General features: G+C 49.9%; 1 protein-coding gene across 3 annotated transcripts; it reads right to left on the reverse strand.

Moving 5' to 3' along the window:
• Nucleotides 1–562: 562 nt before the first annotated feature.
• On the reverse strand, nt 563–14,453 carry ELK4 (ETS transcription factor ELK4). Of its 3 annotated transcripts, none has more exons than XM_032710661.1 (5): nt 14,420–14,453; nt 6,037–6,252; nt 3,812–4,717; nt 2,558–2,674; nt 563–1,047 (listed from the first exon to the last, which is right to left on the reverse strand). In XM_032710661.1, exons 2-5 carry the CDS (start codon nt 6,241–6,243, stop codon nt 949–951), a joined length of 1,329 nt encoding a protein of 442 aa, XP_032566552.1. In that variant the 5' UTR covers nt 6,244–6,252; nt 14,420–14,453; the 3' UTR covers nt 563–948. The 3 variants fall into 3 exon arrangements, with proteins under 3 accessions (XP_032566552.1, XP_032566554.1, XP_032566553.1); XM_032710663.1 differs by lacking the exon at nt 14,420–14,453 and adding an exon at nt 7,852–8,437; XM_032710662.1 differs by lacking the exon at nt 14,420–14,453 and adding an exon at nt 7,841–8,437.
• Nucleotides 14,454–23,427: the final 8,974 nt, after the last annotated feature.

The raw sequence follows: 23,427 nt of genomic DNA on the forward strand, positions 1-23,427 counted from the left end.
CCAGGCAGCAACCTCAGCACAGGCACCCACCCCCCAAAACTTCCAAGGAAAATCCACCATCCTGCTCATCCAGCAGTGAGATCACAAGCTCTGGAACAGGTCTCTGGCACAAGAAATGTTTGGACTTCAGCATTCAAACCTTCTGAGGGTCGAAAGGAACTCATCCCACCACTGATTTCTCCTCTCTCTCCAGACCTCACCTCCCCACCGAAGGGAGGGCAGGGGAAGCATCCAGGATCCAGCCAGACCACTTCTCCGAGGGGCTGGGCTGGTGGGACACACCCCACCACAATTCCCAAATTGTCCCATATTTCGGGATACGAAGCATGGAATAATAGTCCTTGAAAATTTCTCCCTGCAAAAAAGACAAGATGTTTTTACAGCAGAACAGACCAGGCTGTTTTCGTTGCTGCAGAAGTCACCGTGGCCCCCCCAGGCAGAGCTGGAGTGCACGCCCCCCTTTTCCCAAGCATTTCCTGGAATGCCAGCTTCCATCCTGATCAGATATCTTCTTGCCAAGCACAGGAAGCAGAAGAACAGAGGGTTGGTTTGTTGTTTTTTTTTTCCCCCAAAAGTCACAGAGAAAAGACTTCCCTGACACCGTTCACTGCAATCGCTGCAGACTCAGTTGCTGCAACACCGACCAAAAAGTCCCTTTTTGACCACGTGAAATCTTCCAAACCAAGGAGGGAAGAGAAGAAAACTGGAGCTGCAGCTCCTATTAAGGCCTTTGCATATACATTCCCAACCTGGGTTCTTCAGAAAACAAGGGAATTTTGCAAAAAAAAAAAAAAAAAGGCATTTTTTACTTGGGAATGGCGAAAACTACGATCGTTGAGAATCTCTGTGTGGAATTATAAATTGCTCATTTTTAAAAAACGTGGTTAAATAGAAGTGTCCCATCTTTCCCTTGCTTGCCAACGTGTCCTTTTCCATGAGTTCCATGTGCTATGTCTTCTGGAGATCAGGGGAAAACGGGCCAGGGGTAGAGGGTCCATCCAGTCCAGACAGAGTAAATGGGCCATGACTGTTCAGCACTGATGGAAACTAAGAGACAAAACAAAAATGATTAGGCAAGAGGTCACTTTAATTCATTGTTTCTCCCCTATCTGTGCATGTAGGAAAAAAACCAAACAAACTATAAAACAAAACAAAGAAAAAACACCCCAAACTTCAAAGAATCCTCTTGGATTTCTACTTTTAATTTAATTTTTTTAATGCCACTGCGAGCAGTGGCACAGCAATCCCTGCCCTGAGCACTGCCCATGTCCTCAATTAATAAGTGACTTTGATACAGGTTGTTGGGAAACCACAGGTCTAAATAGTCCCTCAGTTAATTATCAGCTATTTCTAGAGGAAAATGGCCAGTGCATTGTTTATTCCCCATCCTCGTGGCACGTATGAGCTACTTCCTTCATCTCCATGGAGATGAGAGATCCCAACCCAAAAAGCAATCACTTCAATCCCACCCTTTGCCTGAGCAAACCCAGGCAGCAGATGTGGTTATTCCAGTGCCAAAGTGGAAGGTGAGGGAAGAGCATGAGGAATTACAACTAAAGGAAGGGTTTTTTTTTTTTTAAATATAGGGGATTTTTTTTTTCTTATATATTGAACAAAATTATTTATTAAAAGCGGCGAAGGTGAGAATTTCCAAGTTACAAAAGACAGAAGAATGGAGAGATCACAGAATCATGGAATGGTTTGGGATGGAAGGGACCTTAAAGCTCATCCAGTTCCAACCCTTGCTATGGGCAGGGACACCTTCCACCATCCCAGGTTGCTCCAACCTGGCCTTGGACACTTCCAGGGATGGGGCAGCCACAGCTTCTCTGGGCAACCTGTGCCAGGGCCTCCCCACCCATTTCTTCCATAAAAATCCTACAGAACTGTGCCACACGTTGTCACAGTGATCAAATACACATTATTCCTCCTCACTAGTTTGAGATTAATTAGTGTCTTTCAGCAGAAACGATTAAAACAAACAATACAGTGGCAAAATTTAATTTTCAGGAATCTCAACCACTAAAGTTACAGGGAGGTAAGTTTTATAGGAACAACAGACCTAAAAAAGAAAAATATTCTATCTCTAAGAGCACACTGTGTGGCAGTTAATTGAAAACACTTCTGAAACACCAACATTTTCAATATCCTTAAATAAAACTGGGTAACCACTAAAATTAGTGTTGATAGAAAACCAAGATCACTGTTTTTATTTCTACAGCAGGTATTTGGGTAACTGATAACTGCAGATCTGCTGAGGAAGGGACTGAAAAGACAGAGCAGAATGGAGAGATCACAGAATCATGGAATGGTTTGGGATGGAAGGGACCTTAAAGCCCACCCAGTCCCACCTCCTGCCATGGGCAGGGACACCTTCCACTAGTCCAGGTTGCTCCAAGCCTTGTCCAACCTGGCCTTGGCCACTTCCAGGGATGGGGCAGCATCTACAGCAGGTATTTTATTTCTACAGTAGGTATTTGGGTAACTGATTCCTGCAGATCTGCTGAGGAAGGGACTGAAAAGCAGGGAGAGAATGGCAGAACTTGCTGGAACTCACCTGAAAGAGGGTGTTAGCACCTTGCAACCTGGCAGGACTGAGAGGAGCCACCGGGCTCAGGGTACTCCAGAAGTGGATGCTGGAGAGCAAAGGGCTGGGAGTCAGCAGGATGGGAGTCTGGAAGAGACAGGAGAGCTGAGTGAGACCTGCCCCTGGAGCAAGAGCACGTGGAAGCCCAGCCACAAGCACCTCAGCTCCTGCAGCTGCCAGGGCTGGCTCCCAGTTTCAGGAACTCCCAGTCCCTGCTCCTCCTCCCTCCCCAGCCCCATCCAGCTCTCCCTCCCCTGACTGAGCAGTCAGCCCTCTTCTCCAAACAGCTGCCAAATCCTGCTGGAGCCTCCAGCAGAGCAATCCAGCACACAGCACCTGCAAGGACCGGGGAAAACCGGGATTAGGAACTCCAAAGGAGCAGACAGCAGGCACAAGCCTGGTCTGGGTGACACTGACAATATAAGGAACAATAAAACAAGTTTCCACCCAGCTTCTGAATACCCTGGATGCCCCAGGTTCAACAGCCAAACACTTCCCAGGGTGCCAAAAGAGCAACTCCACTTGGGCTTTTTTCCCTGCCTTCAGCCATTTCGCTTTTCAATCAGCAGCTTCCCTACAGCTTCACTCTAATTCCAATTTATTACAGGAAAGAGATTAAATAGATACAGAATGATTTAACAGCCTAGCTGGATTCAGATCTCTTCCAAGTTTTCCATGAGACACAAAAGCTTTCCTTTCCCACACAAAGATAGCAACCAAATTAAGCAGCTGCTCTTATTGCTGTTCATGTTCACTCACAAGACTCTGGCCTTAACTAAATGCCTATATTTGTGTAAAAAAAGCTGCCAAACAGACACCTCTGTGCTTCTCTATTTTTAAAGTATTTTCAGAACCAGCTGAAGGATGAGGGCAGGGTTTAGGGTTTCTGAAATAATTCAGTCCCTCCTTGGCAAGGTTTACAAAGGATCCTGCTGGTGCTGGTTTGGGTTTTGCCTCCACATGCCAACCCTGCCCAGACGTGCAGGGCTGACACACCACTTGGGCACCTTTTTGGGGTGAAGTCAATACCAACTGTGAATAAAACTTAGGTTTTAATTAAAGAAAAAAAGAAAAAAAGGGGGGGAGGGACATCCTGAGTTTCAGAACACCCCACACAATGAGCCGACTATTCATTTTCCACTTGCCTTCCCTTACTGGTTTAAAATGTAACATAATCACCATTGTTACTTGAAAAAAAAGAAACCAGGAAGGGAGTTTGGTTACCTGAGAGAAAAGTGCTGGAGTAAGAGAAGCAGTGGGGAGAGAAGGACTCAGAATGCCCAGAGGACTTGGATCGCTGCCCGTAATGACGAGAGTAGGAGCCAACTCCAGCCCTTTGGGTTTCTTAGATCTGGAGAGGTGATTGGCAAATTCCTTCTCCAGCACGGCTGAATCCTGCTCTTTGGGCTCTGGGGATTGGTGCTGGAGGCTCTGGGCCTGCTCCAGCTGCTGGGAGGCCACGGACTCGATGTCCGTGTCAATGTCCAGGTCGGGATTGGAGCTCAGGGGCGGCGACGGGGGCGTGGAAGGGACCTGGAGAGTGGGAGACACCGAGGAGATGGGGGGGGTCGGGGTGAAGCTGCTGGTTAAGTTCGGCAAAGGTGCTGGAGCTTCGGGGACAGTTAACTTGGGCAGGACGAGCGTCTCCAAGGTCTGCAGGGTCTCCTCGGATCCCAGGGGAAGGGAGGAGGACGCGGCGGGAGCGGCGGAGACCGCGGAGGTGGTGGAGACCAGGGGGGCCGAGGGGGGCTTTTTGGAGGGCATGGTGACAAACTTGATGACGGAGGGGGTCGGCTCCTGAGGCTTCTTCTCCGTCAGCTTCTCCGCCGGGTTCTCGATCTTGATGGACCTGAAGAGTTTGACGCTGGAGCTGTTGAGGGAGTTGAGGGTGAAGGAGGAGTACAGGCCTGAGTGGATGTAGTCGTTGCGGCTCGAGGACTTAGCACACGACTGGGACTTCTCCTTCCCACAGTTTTCCACGTCCTTTGGAGCGCTGTTGACCTCTCCAAAGCCAGTCAGTTCAGGGTCTCCTTCTATCCGGCCCACGACGAGCGGGTCCATATTTAAAATCTCCGGATACGAGACAAACTTGTACACAAACTTCTTACCGTTCACTTTCTTAATGATATTCTGTGGGTAAGATACACATATATATTTAGACCTTCTTCAGATTAATTTTCTTCCTACAAACACTGCCCAAAATAGGCAGAGGAATTAAAGCCTGTAATCTTTCATCAAAAAAAATGTTTCTTTTTCCCTCTGCCTTAAAAACACACTGCGTTCCTGCAATTCAGTCCCGCTCCCAAAGCAGCGTTCCCAGAGCTCACAGACAAAACACTAAAACAGGTGAGCTCAACCTGACATTAAATACACCAAAAGCAGCCTAAAACCTGCTTTTAAATAAAATAAAAAATTACCCATTAACCCCCTCAAGGATCACTGCCCTGGGTACAGTCAGGGTAACCTAACAGGAGAACCTGCAGTATTAAAGGGTTTCTACAGCTTTGCAGAACTGAGAGCTGGTACTTCCAATCAAACCCCTTTTATCCTTAATAAGATGCTAATAAAGGAAAATAAGTAGCTGAACTAGTCAGTGGAATGCAGGATAATCAGCTACTTCAATACCACAAAACAGCATCTGTCAAACTTGTTTTGCTCCTTAAGTGAAATGCCACACGCAATTCGGGCTTAAGATCATCTTCATTTATCATGCAATTATTATTACTGAGATCTCTTCAGCACAAAGCCAGATTTGTGCCACCCAACAATAAACACCAGTAACTTACCACCTGCTACCCACTGAGGTTCCTCAGAAACTGTTTTATTTTTATCTCCCACACTGGCCCGGTAACAGTTGTGGGATAAACGGCTTATTGAAAACCAAGGTAGGTCTTGAAGACATTTTGCTAAACAAGAGAAGCTTCTTACTCAGCTGGGCTGAAATCACTGCCCATGTTAGAGGTAAAATTCTAAACACACAGAGAACAATAAAAACACTTCAGGCTGATTCACTGAAAATCCTTATTTTGAAGCCCTTTTGTAGAGGCAACTGCAGGAAAGATCTTAAGGTGGTGCAACACTCACCACCTCAGTCATCATCTCCCACTGTTGTTTTACCTGGAGTGTTGAGGATTTTAACCCTTGCCAGGGTATGCATTTTTGGAAAGGGGATTAGGATTCAACAATTTACGTTAGCAAAGGCATAAAGAGAAAACTTTGCACTTAGAACCTTATCAAATAAGCAACGGGGAGGAAACGCAGCACAGCGATACAAGAGGTTAAAAAAAAAATTAACAAACAAACAGACACTTTTAAACAAACCAGTACAACTTCCTTAAGCCTGGGAGGAAGAGGAGTGACACCCACCCATCCCCTTGCAGGGAATGAAAAAGGAAACAAAGCCCATTAGGCTGGTAAAGATGGCTAAGGATTGGAGGGGGATTTGTTACCTTCACGTAGTAGTATCTGAGCGCTCGGCTGAGTTTATCATAGTTCATGCTGGGCTTGTTCTTGCGGATCCCCCACAGCCTGGCCACCTCCTCTGCCTGCAGCAGCTTGAACTCCCCGTCGTTGGAGGTCCAACAGATGATGTTCTTGTTCTGAGGCTCTTGCAGGAGCTGGAGGAGGAACTGCCACAGGGTGATAGCACTGTCCATAGCAGTGAGCTGCAAGGCAGAGAGGCAGAGCAGAGGCAGGTTAACAGAGCATTTCCCTCCTCTCCCTACAAGGGGGTGATGGAGCTGAGATGTTATTTCCAAAGCCAGCAAGAGTAAAAATTATTAGTCACCAGTCGTGAAAGATGTTCCCTGCAGAACAGAGAGGCTGAGTGCCAACTCTGTCGTCTCCTCCCACATGTCAGTACTTTTCACATGGGTTATATTTAGCCTCATTTAACTAAATCAGGTCACTTTGGGTAAGTTGCAGTGAGTCACTACCCCAAAAAAATGTTTCTAAGTTGTTCCATGTTCACCCACTCTGGCTTGTACTGCTTTATGAGAAACAGCTCAGGTACACTCAGGTAAAAAAAAAAAAAAATTAAAAAAAAAAAAAATCAAACCTCCCACTCGCCGCCTCCTTTCCGTACCTGCTCCCACCTCCAACCTCAAAAACAGCAGATCAAGTAACTGCAAAGCTCCAGGAAGATGCCAGAGCAAAACAACTCCATTTTCCTTCAGTTCACACTTCTGCCTCTTTGTCATCAGCCCTACTCCCCTCTCTTTCAGATCTTTCCAAGTATCATCCCTGTTTTTTTTTTTCCTAAGAGCGTAAACATGAAAGTAAATAAAAATTATTTCAAGCGCTGCCTTTGCTTGTCTCAATTCCTGCCATGTCTTACCTACACCAATGATTTAGGCTGAGACTTTCTAGGATTAATATCTGCCAGCTGATTCCTGGTTTTCCTCTCCATGTCTAAATTCATCAAGGACAGACAAGGCAGAGAGATGTCATTTTTCCTTGACCATATCTGACTACACAAACCAGTATTTCCACAAACATTTTTATGCAGGACACTAATAATTCTGTCTGCACAAGGGAAGTATAAGACACACCAGATGAAATATTAATTCAGTCTCTCATATGGATTCTCTTAGTCTAGAATTGTGACAACTAATGAAGTTTAAACTTCTTCCTATGAAATAAAAACAAACCCAGGTGCTCTGGAATAAGAACCACCATGACGAAAGACACAAAAAATGGTTTTATATGTCAAATTGCTACATTTTTTTCCCCTCAGAGAAGAAACCTAAGAGTCCAGGGGTTTCTATCTGGGTGAACCCACAGCCTGAGTGCTGTTCACAACCAAAGCAGAGGCATCAAGTCCAAGGACTTGTTTGAAGTCCATGTGTACACAGGGCTCAGTTTAAGATCCAGCCAGGACTGCCAGCTCATCTTTGCTCCCAAAGCCTTTTATTCCAATCTCATTACTGCCCAGCACTTATCCAGCCCTATATAAGGAAGGGAACAGTCTCCATGTGAGCCTGAGCGTTCAGTGAGCCCTGAGAGAGGATTACTGACAGTTTACACAGTTCTTACCGAAATCAGGTGCCCCGGGGCAGGTGCCTTTTTGGGCCCAGCCCACGACACTGAACCTGTTCTGCAGAATCCCTGCCCCATGGCAGGCTGGGTGACTCCCCAGGGCCGTGCCATCGATCAAGCCAGCTAAATTGCTGCAATTACATGGAACAATCTCAACCTGAAGGACACCCACACCACGCTGTTATGCTGGCCTAGGGTGCTTTCCCCGTTAATTACTGCGCACGTACAACTCCCTGCTTGCCCAAATTAATTGCTCAGCACTCGAAGAAACTCAAGGCTGCGCTTCCAGACTCTTCCCATGGCGTGCCAGCTGATCCAGAGGGGATCAGCTCTGCCTCAGAACCGCCTGGAATCCACCTTTGCCAGCAACACTCCGTGGCTCCAAGGCTGAGGCTGAGCCCGCTGCGGATCCTCAGCCCCGGGGATGATGCACAGGCAGGAGGATCTGCAGAGCTGTCAGTGCCAGGGAGACGTGCTAAGAGAGAGCAGGAAGATGAAGTTTGAGTGATTATTCCCACGCTGCATTTATCTCCAGCACTTTGGGAACCCGGATCAGCACTGCACCAAACTGATGCAAGGGGAGGCAGCCACGTGGAAATCAGATTAGCAACGGAATTTCACAGAGTGGCAAAGGCTTTTTTTTTTTTTTTTTTACCCCTCCTCCTAAAAAAAAAAAAATCCACGCAGGTTGCATCCCAGAATTTAACTGCTATTATTTCATTAGGCTGCTTCCCTTTAGGAAGTACCACCTCGCTGTAGCACGAAGCTCATCAGCCTCTGTCACAGCCAAGCATCCAAACCTTTGGAATCACAGCTGGTTTGGAATCCAGCTGGAGACACACAAAGCTGACAGAGCAGCACTCTTGACAACACAAAGTTCAGTAACAGAGCACACACGGAGTGGCCAAAATTCTGGGAAGTGCAAGATATTAAAAAAAAATACACCTTTCCCTGCACTGAGCTATGTCCTTCTGAGGAGCATTTACCAAATCATGAGTTCATGCTGCCCAAATCCCCCAGTTTTCCAGCTGGAAGGATCCTTCTCCCATGGGCAGAGTTACAGACTGTACTGGAGTGTTACATTGATCAAGCCCCTGCTGATATTTCTGGCACTGACAGCTTTAGGGGTGTCACGATTTTGTCCACCGTTTGGAGGACACCTTGAGTACCCTCAGCTTTAAAAAGTCTTGTGTTAGACATGTTAACAGGGTGGAAAAGTCCTACTGAGACCCTGGTGTTACAGAACAGGAGCAGCAAGCACTTTGGAATTGTTCATGGATGGGTTCTATTGCACATATTCCTCTTTATTCAATATTTACTGTGTATATCTAGAGGAAATGATGGAGATCCCTCAGTGGAACCTCATGGATACCTCAATGGAGCAGGGAACACAGAGTTTTTCTGAAGGTTTTACACACGAAGGGAAGGCCAGAAAACAACCCTCCACAGTGGTCAAAGCAATGGGATCACAGGTGGATCTTCAGACTCCAGGAGCAGCTGTGAACTGGGAAAGTATAAATGTGTTGTATTGTGAACCAAGACGTCTCACTTAACTTCAGCACAAAAGCTGCTTTGATACAGCACAAGAACACATCAAAGAACTCCTGTTTCTTCAAGAAAAAGCAGAGTATAAAAAAAAAAAAGAAAAAAAAAATCACACAAGATGTAAAATGAAAACCAGCAGAGGCAAGCTGAGCACTTCTCTTTGTTTGAGAACCAACGAACACGTTGAAAAGGTTCCTCCTCCTCCAGCACCTGGGGCAGGAGGAGGCAGCTGCTGCTTTCCCTGAGCCTTCACCTTGCAACCACAGGGATGAGAAGTGGCTCAAGCTCCTTGTGCTGCCCAGAACACAGAACATCTTCAGGTGCCCTGCAGAGGAGGATCCACACCATGGCCACGTACTCAAACCCCTCCTGCACCAACACAATTCAGAAGATCCTCTTGTCCTTTTTATTCAAAAAACCCCACACTCCGCAGAGATTTTAAAGACCCACTAGTTAGAAAGAAATCAGGATGAGGACAGGAACCCACTGTCCCACTCCTACCCTGCATTAACGATGCAAACAGCATTTCAACTTCTTTCAAATGCCATGAAAAGGCCCCAACCTCCTCACACAGCTCCCTGTCAGCACAAATCTGATTGCTTTTTCTTCCAGATGAATGCACCAATAATTACAAAACACACCCCTGCGAGCCATCTTTCTGCTGAAGGTTATTTTCACAGAGAAAGGAAAAAGGTCTGAACCGAAAAGCCGCTGAGGGAAGGAGGCAGAGAGGCAGCACTGCTGCTTGTGACAACGGCCTTGCCACTCCTGCACCATCTGAGCAGAGGCAAAAATAGTTGCTAGAGGCAGAGGGCAGTTATACTTTGTAATGAGCATGCTAAAATAGAGCACTATTATTGTCTTGAGATCTTCTCTGACGCCTACGGATGACCCTTGAAGTTCACTGAGGAGCTGACAGAGTTTGGCTGCAAACCTGAGCCTTCTCCTGCTGCTGCAGCTTCGAGGGCCTTGACTTTACAAAGCCTCAGAGTTTACAGCAGGGCCAGGACACGAGATATGGATCTTTTTTCCGGCGACTTCTCCTCCTGCATCTGTGCCACAGCCACAACCAGCCCCGTGTGTGTGATTACAGAGCCCCGGGCTCTGCACCTCCTGGGAAGGAGGGTGAGCAGTCAGGGGTGGCACAGCGGGCATGTGGCAATCTCACCCTAATCTCACCCAGCAGCTATGCTTACTGAGGCCAAACAAACTCCCTCTGTGCTCAAAAAGGACAGGCCACCCTTGCCAGGTCCTGAGGAGGGAGCAGAGGACTGGAGGGGGGGATTAGGCCTGGCCTAACCGTGTGCAAGGTCTTGTGGCAGATTTCCCGTGCTTTGACTGGACACCGAGTAATCCCCAGTAATCTTTCACCTCCACTCGTTCCAACAGCCTCTCTCACCAGCATCTGCAGCCTGATGAGTTCTGCAGATGGGCTGAGTAAAACCCACACAGGAACAGAGATGGAGCAAAAGGAAGGGGAGGATGTCACACAGTCACACGGCGAGGACAAAACCACCACCGCGATTTAACCGGCTGGGTCACAGCTGTCACACACAGGGACACACAGAAACCTCTGCTCAGCCCAAAACTAACGAAATTAAGGCAGCAACAGGTCTGGGGGACCTCACAGGGGCACAGGTGAGATGTTCAGGCGAGCACATCGAGGCTTCAGCTCCAGGAAATTCCAGGAAATCCGGGCTTGTGCTGTGAGTACAACACGGAACCGGTCACGCTTCACCCCACAGAGCCATTCCCAGGGTTTCTCAGTAGCCTGAGATGGCCACGGTGTGTGAGCAGAGGGAATTTGGAGACAATAACTCCTGCCCCCGTTGTGCAATATTCCTGTGGACACAAGGCCCTGAGAGCTGGTCCAGGAAAACAAACAACCAGGGTTGGCTGAAGGAGACTTTTGGAGGTCACAGGCCCGAGGCCGGGTTCCAAACCTCAGAAGTCTGATCAGGTTTTTTTTCAATGTCTTTGTCCAGGCAGCTAAATAAAATTCATAAATAAGTGGCTGCCCTACCCCTTTTATTTCAGTGGAGGGGCAGGGAGGTGGGACACGGCTGATAAAGTACCTAATTAGGTGCTTATCAAAATACAACAAGGCAACCATTTCATCAGCACAGCACTGGAAATATCCCTTTACTAATAAACCTTTCACAAAAGCTTTTCAAGCTCCTGAGACTGTGGCTCACCTGAACTGGTACTTTTAGGATTTTATCAATTTTAAACAATTTTAGAAAGAGGAAAAAAACCACAAACCCTCTTGTCCAAAAACCAGCTATTACATACCCTGATGTGGTGGGAAGCACAGAAGGGTATTGAGTCCTTTTCCAGAACACACAGACAGGTGAAATACCAGGTTAAAAACTGTTGTATGTGTAAAACAAAGTTATTATTCACAAGGAATTAAAGCAGAGATACAGAATTCCACACCTGCAACACCACCCTCCAAAAAACTCCAAACCCTGGCAGCTTTCCAAGCAGCAATCAAATTGTACCTTCTCTAACAACTTAGTAAAATCAGGTAAGAATAAGGGAAAAAACAAACACCCTAGACCCAATAAATCCTTGTTTTCCCCTGCTGTTTCCAAAGGAGTCAGGAAAATCAGCCTGTTCTGAAGGAGAAGTCGTGGTTATCAAGGCAGGAAGTTCCCTGGAAGGAAATGCTGGAGGATGTCCTTATGATAAGAGCTGCTCCAGAGTTTTCACTGCCTAATCCACTCCAAGCCTCTTTTTTTTTTTTTTTTTAAACTCAAAACAAATGTTGCAATAAATTTTGGGTTCCTGGCTCAAAAATGTTAAGTTGCTTCAGATGAAATTTAGGTGTTAACAACTATTTCGGGACTCGGGAACAAACTGTTTCAGCTTTTTAACTCCTGAGAAATAAGTATTTGTTTTTCTTAGTATTTTCTAGTTTTTCCTCGGTTATTTTTCTACTTGCTTTCTGAGTATTTCTCACTTCCTGAATTAGCAAGCCAGGATCAGAAAACAAGCCATGAAGGACAGCAGTGGCATCGGGATTCCCACTGGATTTATGGCTGCAGGCTCAGGTTGGCAGTGGATGAGCCAAACAGCTTTTTGGGGATTTTTTTTTAAATCTCCATACAGAGACAATGATGCCCCTTTGTTGCCAAACAGGATTTTCATCATCACAACTGACACTTGAAAACGTTTAACCTGATGGAAAACAGTGAAAAGGGGGATTTCAAAGCACTTTCTCCAGCTGCTCCAACCACTGAGCCTCCACCCCAGCTGGGGACGACTGACATGCCAGCATTGATAGTTTCATGGATAAACCTCATTTTCCTGCTTTTCCACAGTCTTTTTCTGAACAGTCTCCCTTTCCTAGCTCTGCTTTTTTAGGATATGAGAGCACAGAGAGCATGGGAAGGTTTAGGACAAAGAGAGAGAATGGGAAACTTCAAACCCAAAGCACCTTTGATCAGTCCCTGCCTGGTTTGTGGCACTGATGGGATTGTTCCTGACTAAGCCATAAAAACACTGCTTTCCCTGGAAGCTCCTAAGCAGATTATACTTGCTTCCTCCTGAAGATGGGCTGAGGGGGATGTTTACCAACAGCAGATTAAATTGGCTTCAGTGGGCACGAGTGAAGCAGAAGCATCCTCAGTTCAGAGCAAGGTCTGCACTGAGGAACAACCCCAAACAACAGGTTAAATGGTTCACGTCCATCCCAGCTTGATTATGAAAGGGAAGTCTCATTTAAGCTGGAAAAGCTCTCCTTTAACAATGTTTATGATACACTCAGCCCCGTTGCCATGGGGATGGAACAACTATTCCCTCCAAACAGGCGCTGAGACCCTAAAAATAAACAGCCCGACCGAAATCACGAACACGCCGCTGTGTCAGGCACGGGGATCGTGTTTGTTGGGAACAGGATGAGGAGAGAGAAATGCTAATGACTGGATTCTGCCCCCCCCCCCCAACGCCCACAAAGCAGTCCCTGTGTTTCTCAGGAGCTGCTCCTTAAAACCACCATGGAAGGGCTCTGGATTCCAGCCCGCCCCGGCACAGCACATGGGGATTAGTGGAGGTTGGCTGTGGAGGTAACACAGGTGTGTGTGTGTACATGTGCATACAAAATAAAGGATCCCAGCAGGGATTTGCATGCTTTCCCCTCTGCCTTCCTCATTGATGTGGGCAGGAATCCACCCAGCTCAGGGAGAGCAGTGCAGGAGGATTGGGAAAAAAAATAAAAAATAGTGGTGGAGCGAGGAATTGAAAAACAACCACCCCCTGGATCCAGTCAACCCACCCTGGGATCTAAACAACCCCTGGATCCAAAAAACCAACCAACCCTGGGATCCAAACAATCCCTGGATCCAACCAACCCAGCCTGGGATCCAAACAACCCCTGGATCCAACTAACCCACCCTGGGATCCAAACAACCCCTGGATCCAACCAACCCACCCTGGGATCTAAACAACCCCTGGATCCAACTAACCCAGCCTGGGATCCAAACAACCCCTGGATCCAATTACCCACCCTGGGATCCAAACAACCCCTGGATCCAAAAAACCAACCAACCCTGGGATCCAAACAACCCCTGGATCCAACTAACCCACCCTGGGATCCAAACAACCCCTGGATCCAACTAACCAGCCCCTAAATCAAATCAATCCCTGGATCCAAGTAGCCACTGAATCCAACCAACCAACCCCTGGATCCAAACCCCTGGACCTCACCAGCCAACCAACCCACAGCGGGATCCAAACAGCCACTGAATCCAACTAACCAGCCCCTAAATCCAATCAGTCCCTGGATCCAATCGATCAACCCCTGGATCCAACCAGCCAAGCCCTGGATCCAAAGAACCCCTGGATGCAGCCAACCAATCAATCCCTGGATCCAACCAACCACCGGATCCAGTCAATCCCTGGATCCAACCAACCGCTGGATCCAGTCAATCCCTGGATCCAACCAATCAACGTCTGGATCCAAACCACCAACCCCTGGATCCAACCAGCCACCGAATCCAAAGAATCCCTGGATCCAGCCCACCCCTGGATGCAAACACCCAGCGCCGGGACCCCCCGAGCCCCGGCTGCAGGCGGGCACTGATCCCTCCCCTCTCTCTCCTCCCCAGCGGAGCGGGGCAGGCGGGACAGCCCCGGGCCCCCCGACGGACCCCCGTCCCAGTGTCCCGCAGCCCCGCGCGGGGGGGATCGTTCGGACCCAGCGCGCCCCCCGGCCCGGCGCCGCGCCGCGCCCCGCCCGCCCCCGCTCACCGAGGAGGAGCCCCGCCGGTGCCCGGGCGCGGCGCTCCCGTCCGGTCCCGGTGCTGGGCGCGGCCCCCCCGCCGTCCCTCATGCCCGGCCCGGGCGCCGGGGCCGCATCCCGGGCGGGCGGAGCGCGGGGCGGCCGCGTTACACACGGCGGGGCGGCCGCTGACCCTCCGCGGCCGCCGTAGCGCCGCTTCCGCCCACGGCCCGCCAGCGCGGCCAATGGCGGCGCGGCGCGGGGGGGCAGCGGGCCAATGGGAGGGCGCGGCCCGCGCGGCGCGGTTCCGGCGCGGTCCTAGTGCCCGGCCGGCCGCCCGCGGCCATGTGCCCGCGGCCCGGGCACGGGGGGACGTGGGCAGGGGGGAGACCCGGGCAGGGACAGCGCGGAGGGACCGCACGGGGGGTCCGGGAACGAGGGGAGGGCGGGGAGACGCTGGGGGGGGGACCCCCAGGCACTGCGGGGAGCGGTAAGGGAGAGGAAGGGGCGCGAGGTGGAGCGCGGCAAAGTGAGTCAAAAATTAAAATAAACCACCCTGGATACAAATAACCGACCACTAGGTCCAACCAAGAGACCCCTGGATTTAAACAAACCAGCCACTAGAGCCAAAAAAACCCCAACCCTGGATCCAAACATCCAAATAGCCCACCCTTGGATCCAAACATCAAAAAAACCCACCCTTGGACCCAACCATCCAAAGAAACCCCACCCTTGGATCCAAACATCCAAAAAACCCCACCATTGGATCCAGACATCCAAAAAAACCCACCCTTGGATCCAGACATCCAAAAAAACCCACCCTTGGATCCAGACATCCAAAAAACCCCACCCTTGGATCCAAACATCCAACCCCCCCCCCCTTGGATCCGAACATCCAAAAAAACCCACCCTTGGATCTGAACATCCAAAAAAAACCCACCCTTGGATCCAACCATCCAAAGAAACCCACCCTTGGATCCAGCCATCCAAAGAAACCCACCCTTGGATCCAACCAACTCAACCCCTGGATCCAAACAACAACCTTCCACTATCTCAGGTTACTCCAAGCCCCGTCCAACCTGGCCTTGGACACTTCCAGGGATCCAGGGGCAGCCACAGCTTCTCTGCCCAACCTGGGCCAGGGCCTCCCCACCTTCCCAATATCCCACCCAACGCTGCCCTGTGTCAGTGGGAAGCCATTCCCCCTTGTCCTGTCCCTCCAGGCCCTGATCCAAAGCCCCTCTCCAGCTCTCCTGGAGCCTTTCTGAAGTATCCACCTCAAACACACTCTTCGTACCAGTGTGACACCCAAGTTCCTTCCCACTGGATCAGGCACTGGCAGCACTGAGAAGGCAACACTCTCCCCCTTCCCTCGGTGAACAAACAGCCTCTCCATGGGATTCGCACCCTTTGGCACGGGAGAAGAGAATTTTGGAGCAGCCCTTCATGCCAAAACACGCAGCTCCTGTTTCCTAGACACGGGCTGGTGAAAGGTTACCTGAGACTCCACAAAGTCTCTGCACATTTTGTTTGTGCCTCCTCCCAAACCTGAGTCCTGCTCCACGGGTACAACCCAAAGCACAGGAGCCAGGGATGGGTTTTTTTGGGAATTACCACCATCCCCAAACATAGGAGGTGTAGCTCAGCTCCTGGTTAAGCCCGAGCAGCTCCAGCTGCCTTTAAAAGCTGCTTCTGTGAAGGAAATTCCCTGTTTTTACTCCTTCAGCTGGTCCCATTCGGAGCCAAACGAAGCAAAAGGAGGTTTGTAATTTCAGGAACACAATCCTGCATTTCACAACACCTTTAAATAACCCTTTATCAGAACTTACTGCACAGTCACAGGGAAACAGAAAGCAGAGTAAGAGTTTAGGATTCGAGATGCCTTTTGACTACAGGGATGAGGTAGAGGGGTTTTCCCCTGAAGCACTTTGTCATGGGAGGAGAGGAAGTTTTCAAGCAGGCTGATCATTATTTATTCATTTACAGAAGTTAATTTTATTTTTAAATGCAGTAGTTGAGAGGATGGTTCCTGGTTTTCCCAGCTCCACTTTGAAATTAAAAAAAACAGCGAGAGAGAGAGCAGGCAGGGGGAAGAAGAGGGAAAGGAGAAAAAGGAACAAAAAATCCCCCTCTGAAGTGAAAGCATGTCCATATTTCCTTTTCCTGTGGAAAGCATCAGTCATTATTTCCACAGAGCACTTCACATTATCAGCACTGCTTTTCCCTTGGGAATGCCCAGGCCAGGAAGCACTGACCCAGGACCAGCTGGGAGCTCAGGAGGCCCCTTTCCCCAGGCACTGAGCAGTTGCCTCCTCGGCTCTACCTGATTTTCACTGCAGATGAGTCAAACCCAACTAAGCCACAGTGAGCCAGACCTGCTGACAAACTCCAGGAGCTTTTCCCTGTGTCCATCCCTCTTCCCTGCCATGATCCATCCTAAGCCTTTGCTCTGTTTAAAGCCTGGACTCCCTTCTCCCACACTGAGACAAAAAAACAAAGAGGGAAATAACGCAAAGCCCTCTCAGGCTCTTCCTGTGGAGTCAGAGGTGGGAGGTTTGCCAACATCTCTGTGTGTGTGCACCTCAAACAGAGCTAATTCCCTTTCTTTGGGAAGGGACCAGCACAGGGAGCGCTCCCAAAACCAGCTGGTTTCTCCAGGAGCTCCAGAGGAAAAACCCCCAGGACTGGCACCCACTGTGCTGTGTCTTTGAGTACCTTAGTGCAGAGTGGGAGAACGACACAGCTCCAAAAAGGATCATTTCCCACAATCCAGGATCACACAGACCTGGTGTCAGCACCTGCCAGGCTCCAGTGGGGTCTGGAGACATTTTGGAAGAGCAAAGCTCCATCTCCAAGGGCACCAACACAACTCCAGATTCTTCCTGAATCCATCCCTTCTATAAACAATTGCTGAAGTATAATACATAAAATAATCTCTTTGTGGCTTTGTTTCCCCTTGCCATCAGCTAAATCCACCAGCAGAGCCAAAAATTTCAGATTTCCTTAGTGCTCAGGGAACAGCACAGGGGCTGAATCCAAAGAGACAGCACAGGCTGCCTTGGGACAGGGACAGCACACAAAAAAAAACAACCCCACCTCAGCATCCCAAGGACCTTCAGCTGCAGCTGCATCGTTGGGGTGACACCACTGACAGCTTTTTTTAGAGGGATAATAAATTTCCTGCTTTGTGCAACTCCCACTTTGTTCTGCTCCCAATCCAACGTGGGCTTGTTCCTATCTTAGACAACATCACAAGGGGAAAGATATAGGACAAGACAAAGGGTTGGGATAAAACCCAGCAGGCAACAAGGCAGGGTTTGGAAAGAACCCATAGGCAAACACACCTTTTTCAAAAAGCAGCTCACGTGCAAAGGCATTTTAAAGAGAAAGAGGCAGCAGAAAAAGAAAAATAAACACATTTCAGTGGGGATTTCTGGGGAGTGTTGAGCAGGTGGCAGCACCCAGAGATGGATTTTGCAAGTTCTGAGCGAGGACAACGTCACGAAGGGGATACAGAACCCTCAGCTGTAGGAAAACACAGGACAACCCAGCCAGAGAGATTTCTGAAAGCACTGACTTATTGAAAAAGAGAAGCCTTCCTGCAAGGCTCTGGCTTTGCCATGACGTGAGGGAGTGTCAGGATGGAAGCACAGGCACCAGGGAAGCCAGAAAATTATGCAACAGCTAATCAGATCCTAACGAGGCCTCGCTCCAGAACACACAGGTGGCTATTTTAGTCCAGCTCCAAGACTGAGCATCAGGAATCTAAAAGCCAAGGAATGAGCAGAAACAGCTCTGAGAGGTTTTGTGCCTCCCTAGCAAGAGGATACACTGACATGGAAAAAGCCTTTAGATAAGGGAAGGGCTGTTTGTCTGTTTTTTTAAAGTTTCACAGTGAAAAAACACTTGTTGCTCCCTCAGGAAGCTTAATATTCAAGGGCTTCTTGGATCACAGAATCCCAAGGTGGTTTGGGTTGGAAGGGACTTTAAAGCTCATTTCGTTCCACCATCCCAGGTTTCTCACTGAGGCTTCAGTTCCCAATCTGAGGATCCCAGGATGTGGGAAGTCATCACCTCACAGAGATCCCAAAGACCCTGCAGGGTGCCCACAGAGTATTTCAAAGCACTCAGGGACCCCCCAAATACCTGCAGCCTTCACTTGTAGAGCACCTTGAAGATGATGAAGTAACTCACTTCCCATCCCTCTGTTCCCATCCCTGCCCAAAATCTCTTATTTCTCAGACCCAATAAAGCCTTTTTCCACTGTTTTGGTTTTTTTTTTTTTTTTCATTTCTCCAGGTTTCCTTTGCAAAGAGCTGCTCTGCCTCTGCTTTGGTGTTTGTGATGCTCTCAAAAAGTGCTGGTTTCAAACCTTTCTTTCTGAATCTATGGACACAAGAGCCCCCACCTCCTGCAACTGCACTTTCAGGGCAGGTAAGAGGGAGAGAGGATGTTCAGCACCTTCAGCAGGCACAGGGGGGCTATTCCAGTCCACAAACCTCCATCCCCACTCAGTATTTCACTGGGGCAAGTCCAAAGCTCACAGGGGAGCTGGAGGAAAGGCTCCAGAGTTTAATACTTTGCCAAACAGGACGTGCAGTGCCCAGGTCCTACAATAGCTGTTGATACTCAAAAGGCACAGCTGGTATTTCATTGCAGGAAAAAGCAGAATTGCCCAGCTACACGAGAACTTCTCTACCCAGTGAGGAGCAGGGCTGGAATTTTTTTCAGGAGGGCTCAGAGCAGCTCAGAGATGGTTTCAGGTGCTTGTGAAAGTTTAGCCCTAAAGCTGTGCACCAGAGAGCTCTGGGTGTTACCCAGCATTGCCAAACTAGTTCCCACTGTGTTACACAGCCCTTCTCCTACCAAATGCATGATTCCCCTCGTGAAGTTCCCACATCCTGAGTAAAATTCCTCACACAACACTTAGAAACCTCACTGGTTCTCCTCAGCTGACCCACCTGCACCCTCGCGGGGCAGAGACCGTTGATGTGGCACCTGGAATTTCATCCCAGAGCCCGTTGTTTGTGCAAACAAACCCCAGGTCTGAGGCAGCAGAGGTGAGGAGCCAGACTGCAGCTCCCTCAGCTCCCTCAGCAAGGAGCTGGGAAGCTCTAATTGAGGGGAATTCAGGGCAATTCACAGGAAAGGACCGACGTTTCCAAAAGCGGCCACGGATCCGTGGATGTCGAATCACGGATCTGATTCCCCCTCCCAACTCCCACCACGTACTTTCTACGCCAAAAAAAGGCTTTATCTGGGTGGATTTTCGAGGGAAGCAGGGAAGGATAAGCCTTTTCTGTACCACTGCCCAGTTCCAGGATCAAACACGGAACGTCACGACTGACCAGACACTGTCACCCCCCGTCCTCTCTCCCACAGGGAATTCGTCCCATCAGCTGGAAACCTCCCCCTCTTTGGGGCAAAACATCAGAAAGCAAAGTGTTTTACCTGCACAGGCAGCGGAGAGCAGCTCCTAGGAGAGGTGCATCCCTGCAAACAACCTGTCCCAAGTCCATGCTAAGGACAAACCCCCAGCCTGGGGTTGGGGTCACCGAGCCCTGCGGGGCGAGCGACGGACAAGAGCCACTCACTCATCAGCCTCATTCCTACATGGGGATGTTCTTCCCTGCTCCAGCCTCCCTGGGAGTGCTCCTGTGCCTCCTTAGAAAGCTGATTATGAAGGAGTAAGTCAAGCCCAGCCAGCTGTTTTAATTGAGCTCGTTTGTTCATTAACCCCTCAGTCCCCAGGGTGGGAGCTCCTGCATCCCCTGCAGCACAAGGCCGGGATGTACCCACACCTTGGCAAGGAAATGTTGTAGTTTGTGCCCAGTGATGGCTCCAGAAGAGGTTGAACCACATCCTGGGACACGTGTGACGCAACACAGGGCTCCTTCCCTTTTCCTTCCAGCTTCAGACCCAAAAAGTGCTGAGGAGACACTTGAGGGACAAAACCTTGCCCATAGAGCTGCAAACCTTCTCCAGCTGTATCCCAATAGCAGCTCCCACCTTTTGTCACTCAGGGCCAGGATCTGGTCCAGCTGGTGGCAGTGGAGGAACCCTCAGATGACCCTCTTTGCCTGTTCAATCCCATTCTCACAAAGGGATTTTTTTCCCTGTTCTTCCCAAAGCCCTCAAATTCTAGTTTTCTCCCTGCCTCAAGCCAATTTCTGCTGCTGAACCACTGTGAGAAACAGCAACTACTCCAAGAATTGCATTTACCTGCAGTAAAGTTGAACTCTGGAAGCAGAATCATTAATAAAAATCCAGTTCTGATTTTATTGGAAAGGGGGGGAAAAAAAAAAAAAGGAAAAAGAAAACCCTAATGCATCTTATCCATCTTAGAGCTATATTTCCAAAGGGGCTTTAAAGCAGGCTGTGGATTTGCACTGGCCCTTGGCTCATCCCTCAGGATGAGCAGCCAGCACGAGCTCCACGTGGGCAGCTGGGGATGTCACTGCTGTCACTCGTGCTGCCGAGGATGGAGGGCTCTGCACTGCGCTCCTGCTAAATCCAGAGCCCCAGCTGCAAATTTAGAAACGTTGCCTGAATTTCTCTCCGCACTCTCCCACGTCCTGCCCTGCTACAACTGCTGTCTGCCTGCAATGAATTTCTTAAAAAGCACTGCTTAGCAACCTGACAGCCTTCTGGCTTCCAGCACAAGGCAACCAGTCCCTCCCATTCCCGCTCCTCCGACAGGGAATCCATGGCAGGCACATGGATCCACTTGGAGCACCGTCTGAGGCAGGGCCAGGTTAAAGCCCAGCAGCCTCAGTGACACTTGTGTCACCTCTTGGCACCCCTGGTGTTTTTCTGTCTGTGGGGAGGCAGAAGGATCCTCGTCCCTCCTGCTGCCACAGGTCACATCTCACTTGCCCGGTGAACGTTTCTGGGGAGCAATATCCTCACTGGAGCAAAGGAGGGGTAATTACAGAGCCTCCAGTAAACCTTGTAAGCCATCCAAAGCCCCCAGAGGGAAGCAGGTGAGGCTACAACACCCACTGCACAAGAGATACGCATCTAGGGTGGGTTGTTTTATAAAAATCTCTCCTCTCCCTTTGTGGCTTTTCTAAAGAAATGGCAAAACACACGGGGCAGGCTGTTATGTCCCCACTGCCAGCACTCCCAGCCCTGTGTCCCACAGCAGCTCCACCCCAGGAGCAGAGTGGACCCTCTGGAGAACAGAGAAGGGTTTGGGACTAAGGATGAGACACTGTGGCTGTTCTTGCCCCACGGTTTGGAAGGGTGCAGCCTCACCAGTTGCCTCGGGCTGGGAGCAGAGGGAGGCAGGATGGGGCAGGTCCAGAGCGAGCAGGGAGTGCTGGGAGCGAGTCTGGAGCGAGGGAGAAGAGCAAAGGGGGACAGAGAAAAGCACGAGACGGGGCATGAGTCATGTTGGCACGTGGCCTCTGCAGAGAGCCCTCCAGCAAAGAGGGCATGAAGTGGATTCCTTGCCAGGCAAAAAGCCTCTGGAACAAAAGGCAGCCCAGAATAGGCTCTGGAATACCTGTGTGCTCCGGCTCATCCCCAGCACACGCACCTGGGATGTGTTCCCTGCTGGCATCTGGTCATGCTTGACCAGGCCAGGAGTGCCCACAGCAGCCCCAGATCTCCAGCTCATCCTTGGGAAAGCTGCCTTCCCTCCCAAGAGGGGAGAGCTCTCCCCAAACAGCCAACACGGGCGCTGCAGGTCTCGCACACTCACACTCCCAGGGGAGAAATCCCGCTGCAGGCAGCGACTTTCCCTGCAGCCCATCCACACCTTCCCACCTGGGAGCTAAGGATGAAGGAGTTTTAAGCCAGGATCAAGAAACCAGCCCTCCTAGATTTTGGGGAAAGCTTGGATCTGCAGGTGAGCAGCGTGGCTCCAGCTCTTTGTGCCGCCTGGGGTTTGGGAAAGCCGGCGATGAGGGTGTTCTCCCAGGAACACCCCAGCCCTCTGGAATCACAACAGCTCCATTAGCTGTGGCTCTTCCTGCAGCCACAGCCGGTTCTCCACTTGGCTGAGGCTGGAGCCTGGCCAGGAGCCATCCTTCAGCTGCTGGATGGCTCGTTTCCACAAAGAAGGATCCTAACCCCAGCTTTAGTTACGTTTCTCCTCTGTGGAAACAGCGTTTCTGCACGCTGAGGGGGTTAGATTTTAGGGAAATTTTGGCTGTTTGTGAGGGCCAGAAGTGTGGGGGAAGAGGACCTTTCCCTTTAGTGCTTGTAGAGCATCAGGTCCTGACCTGAATTGTGGCCCCTGGAACGACAAACAGCAGGAGAAACAAGGTCATCAGGGAGACCCTCAGAGAACCTCAGTGGTGGGAAGTGCCCTACTCCACCCATCTCCACTGTATCAGCATCTCCTTCAGGGGCAGCATAAGCATCCCTAAATATTCTAGCTAAAGAACAAAACAAGGATTTTCAGCTCCCTTGCTCCTTCTTTCACTGCTGTGACTTCAGCAAAGCTGGAAGAGCCACCAACATCCACATCTCCAGCCACACGACACCGTCCCCAGGGTGGATTCCTTCCCAAGCTTGTGTGTCTCACACAGAAGTCTGGTGTCTCATCCAGAGATGCTTCTCACCCCTTGGAGGACACCATACCCATCCCCACCTCTCCAGCTTCTCCCTTCCCCAGAGTCACCACCAAAAAAAAACAACCTGTAGGGACCAGAGAACAACCTCTCCGCTGTACAGACCCGCCCTCCACAGGGCAGGGAACAGGGATCAGCTCATTTCCCAGTCCTTGTTTTGGGCACAACTCAACACTCCTCCCCAAAGCAGCTCAAGGGCAGTGTGAGACAAGCACGTGAAGCCCTGATCTGGGAGAACATCGGGGTATCAGCAGCAGGGCAGGGGCACAGCCCAGTTAGAGCCTGCGGGGCACCGAATATCAGCTCGAGACGTGCTGGCAAAGCCACGTGGAAAGGGCACCCTGCCTACCTGGAACTCCTGACGCTTGTTCTGTGTTTGTACAAGCACATAATTCCCTCCCAGATGTTTGCAGAAGCTCAGGAACTTGGCACAGGAGCGAGGAGTTGGCCTTTAATTA

This window comes from Chiroxiphia lanceolata, chromosome 25 (genome assembly GCF_009829145.1).
Source record: "Chiroxiphia lanceolata isolate bChiLan1 chromosome 25, bChiLan1.pri, whole genome shotgun sequence".
NCBI lineage: Eukaryota > Metazoa > Chordata > Aves > Passeriformes > Pipridae > Chiroxiphia > Chiroxiphia lanceolata.

What these genes read in the sequence shown, in the direction of transcription:
- ELK4 (XM_032710661.1), bottom strand. Translation starts at nt 6,243, where the DNA reads ATGGACAGTGCTATCACCCTGTGGCAGTTCCTCCTCCAGCTCCTGCAA. An exon ending in TCAGATACTACTACGTGAAG is followed by an intron (nt 4,718 to 6,036) that starts GTAACAAATCCC and finishes TCTTACCCACAG; the next exon opens with AATATCATTAAGAAAGTGAA. An exon ending in GTGCTAACACCCTCTTTCAG is followed by an intron (nt 1,048 to 2,557) that starts GTGAGTTCCAGC and finishes TTTGTCTCTTAG; the next exon opens with TTTCCATCAGTGCTGAACAG.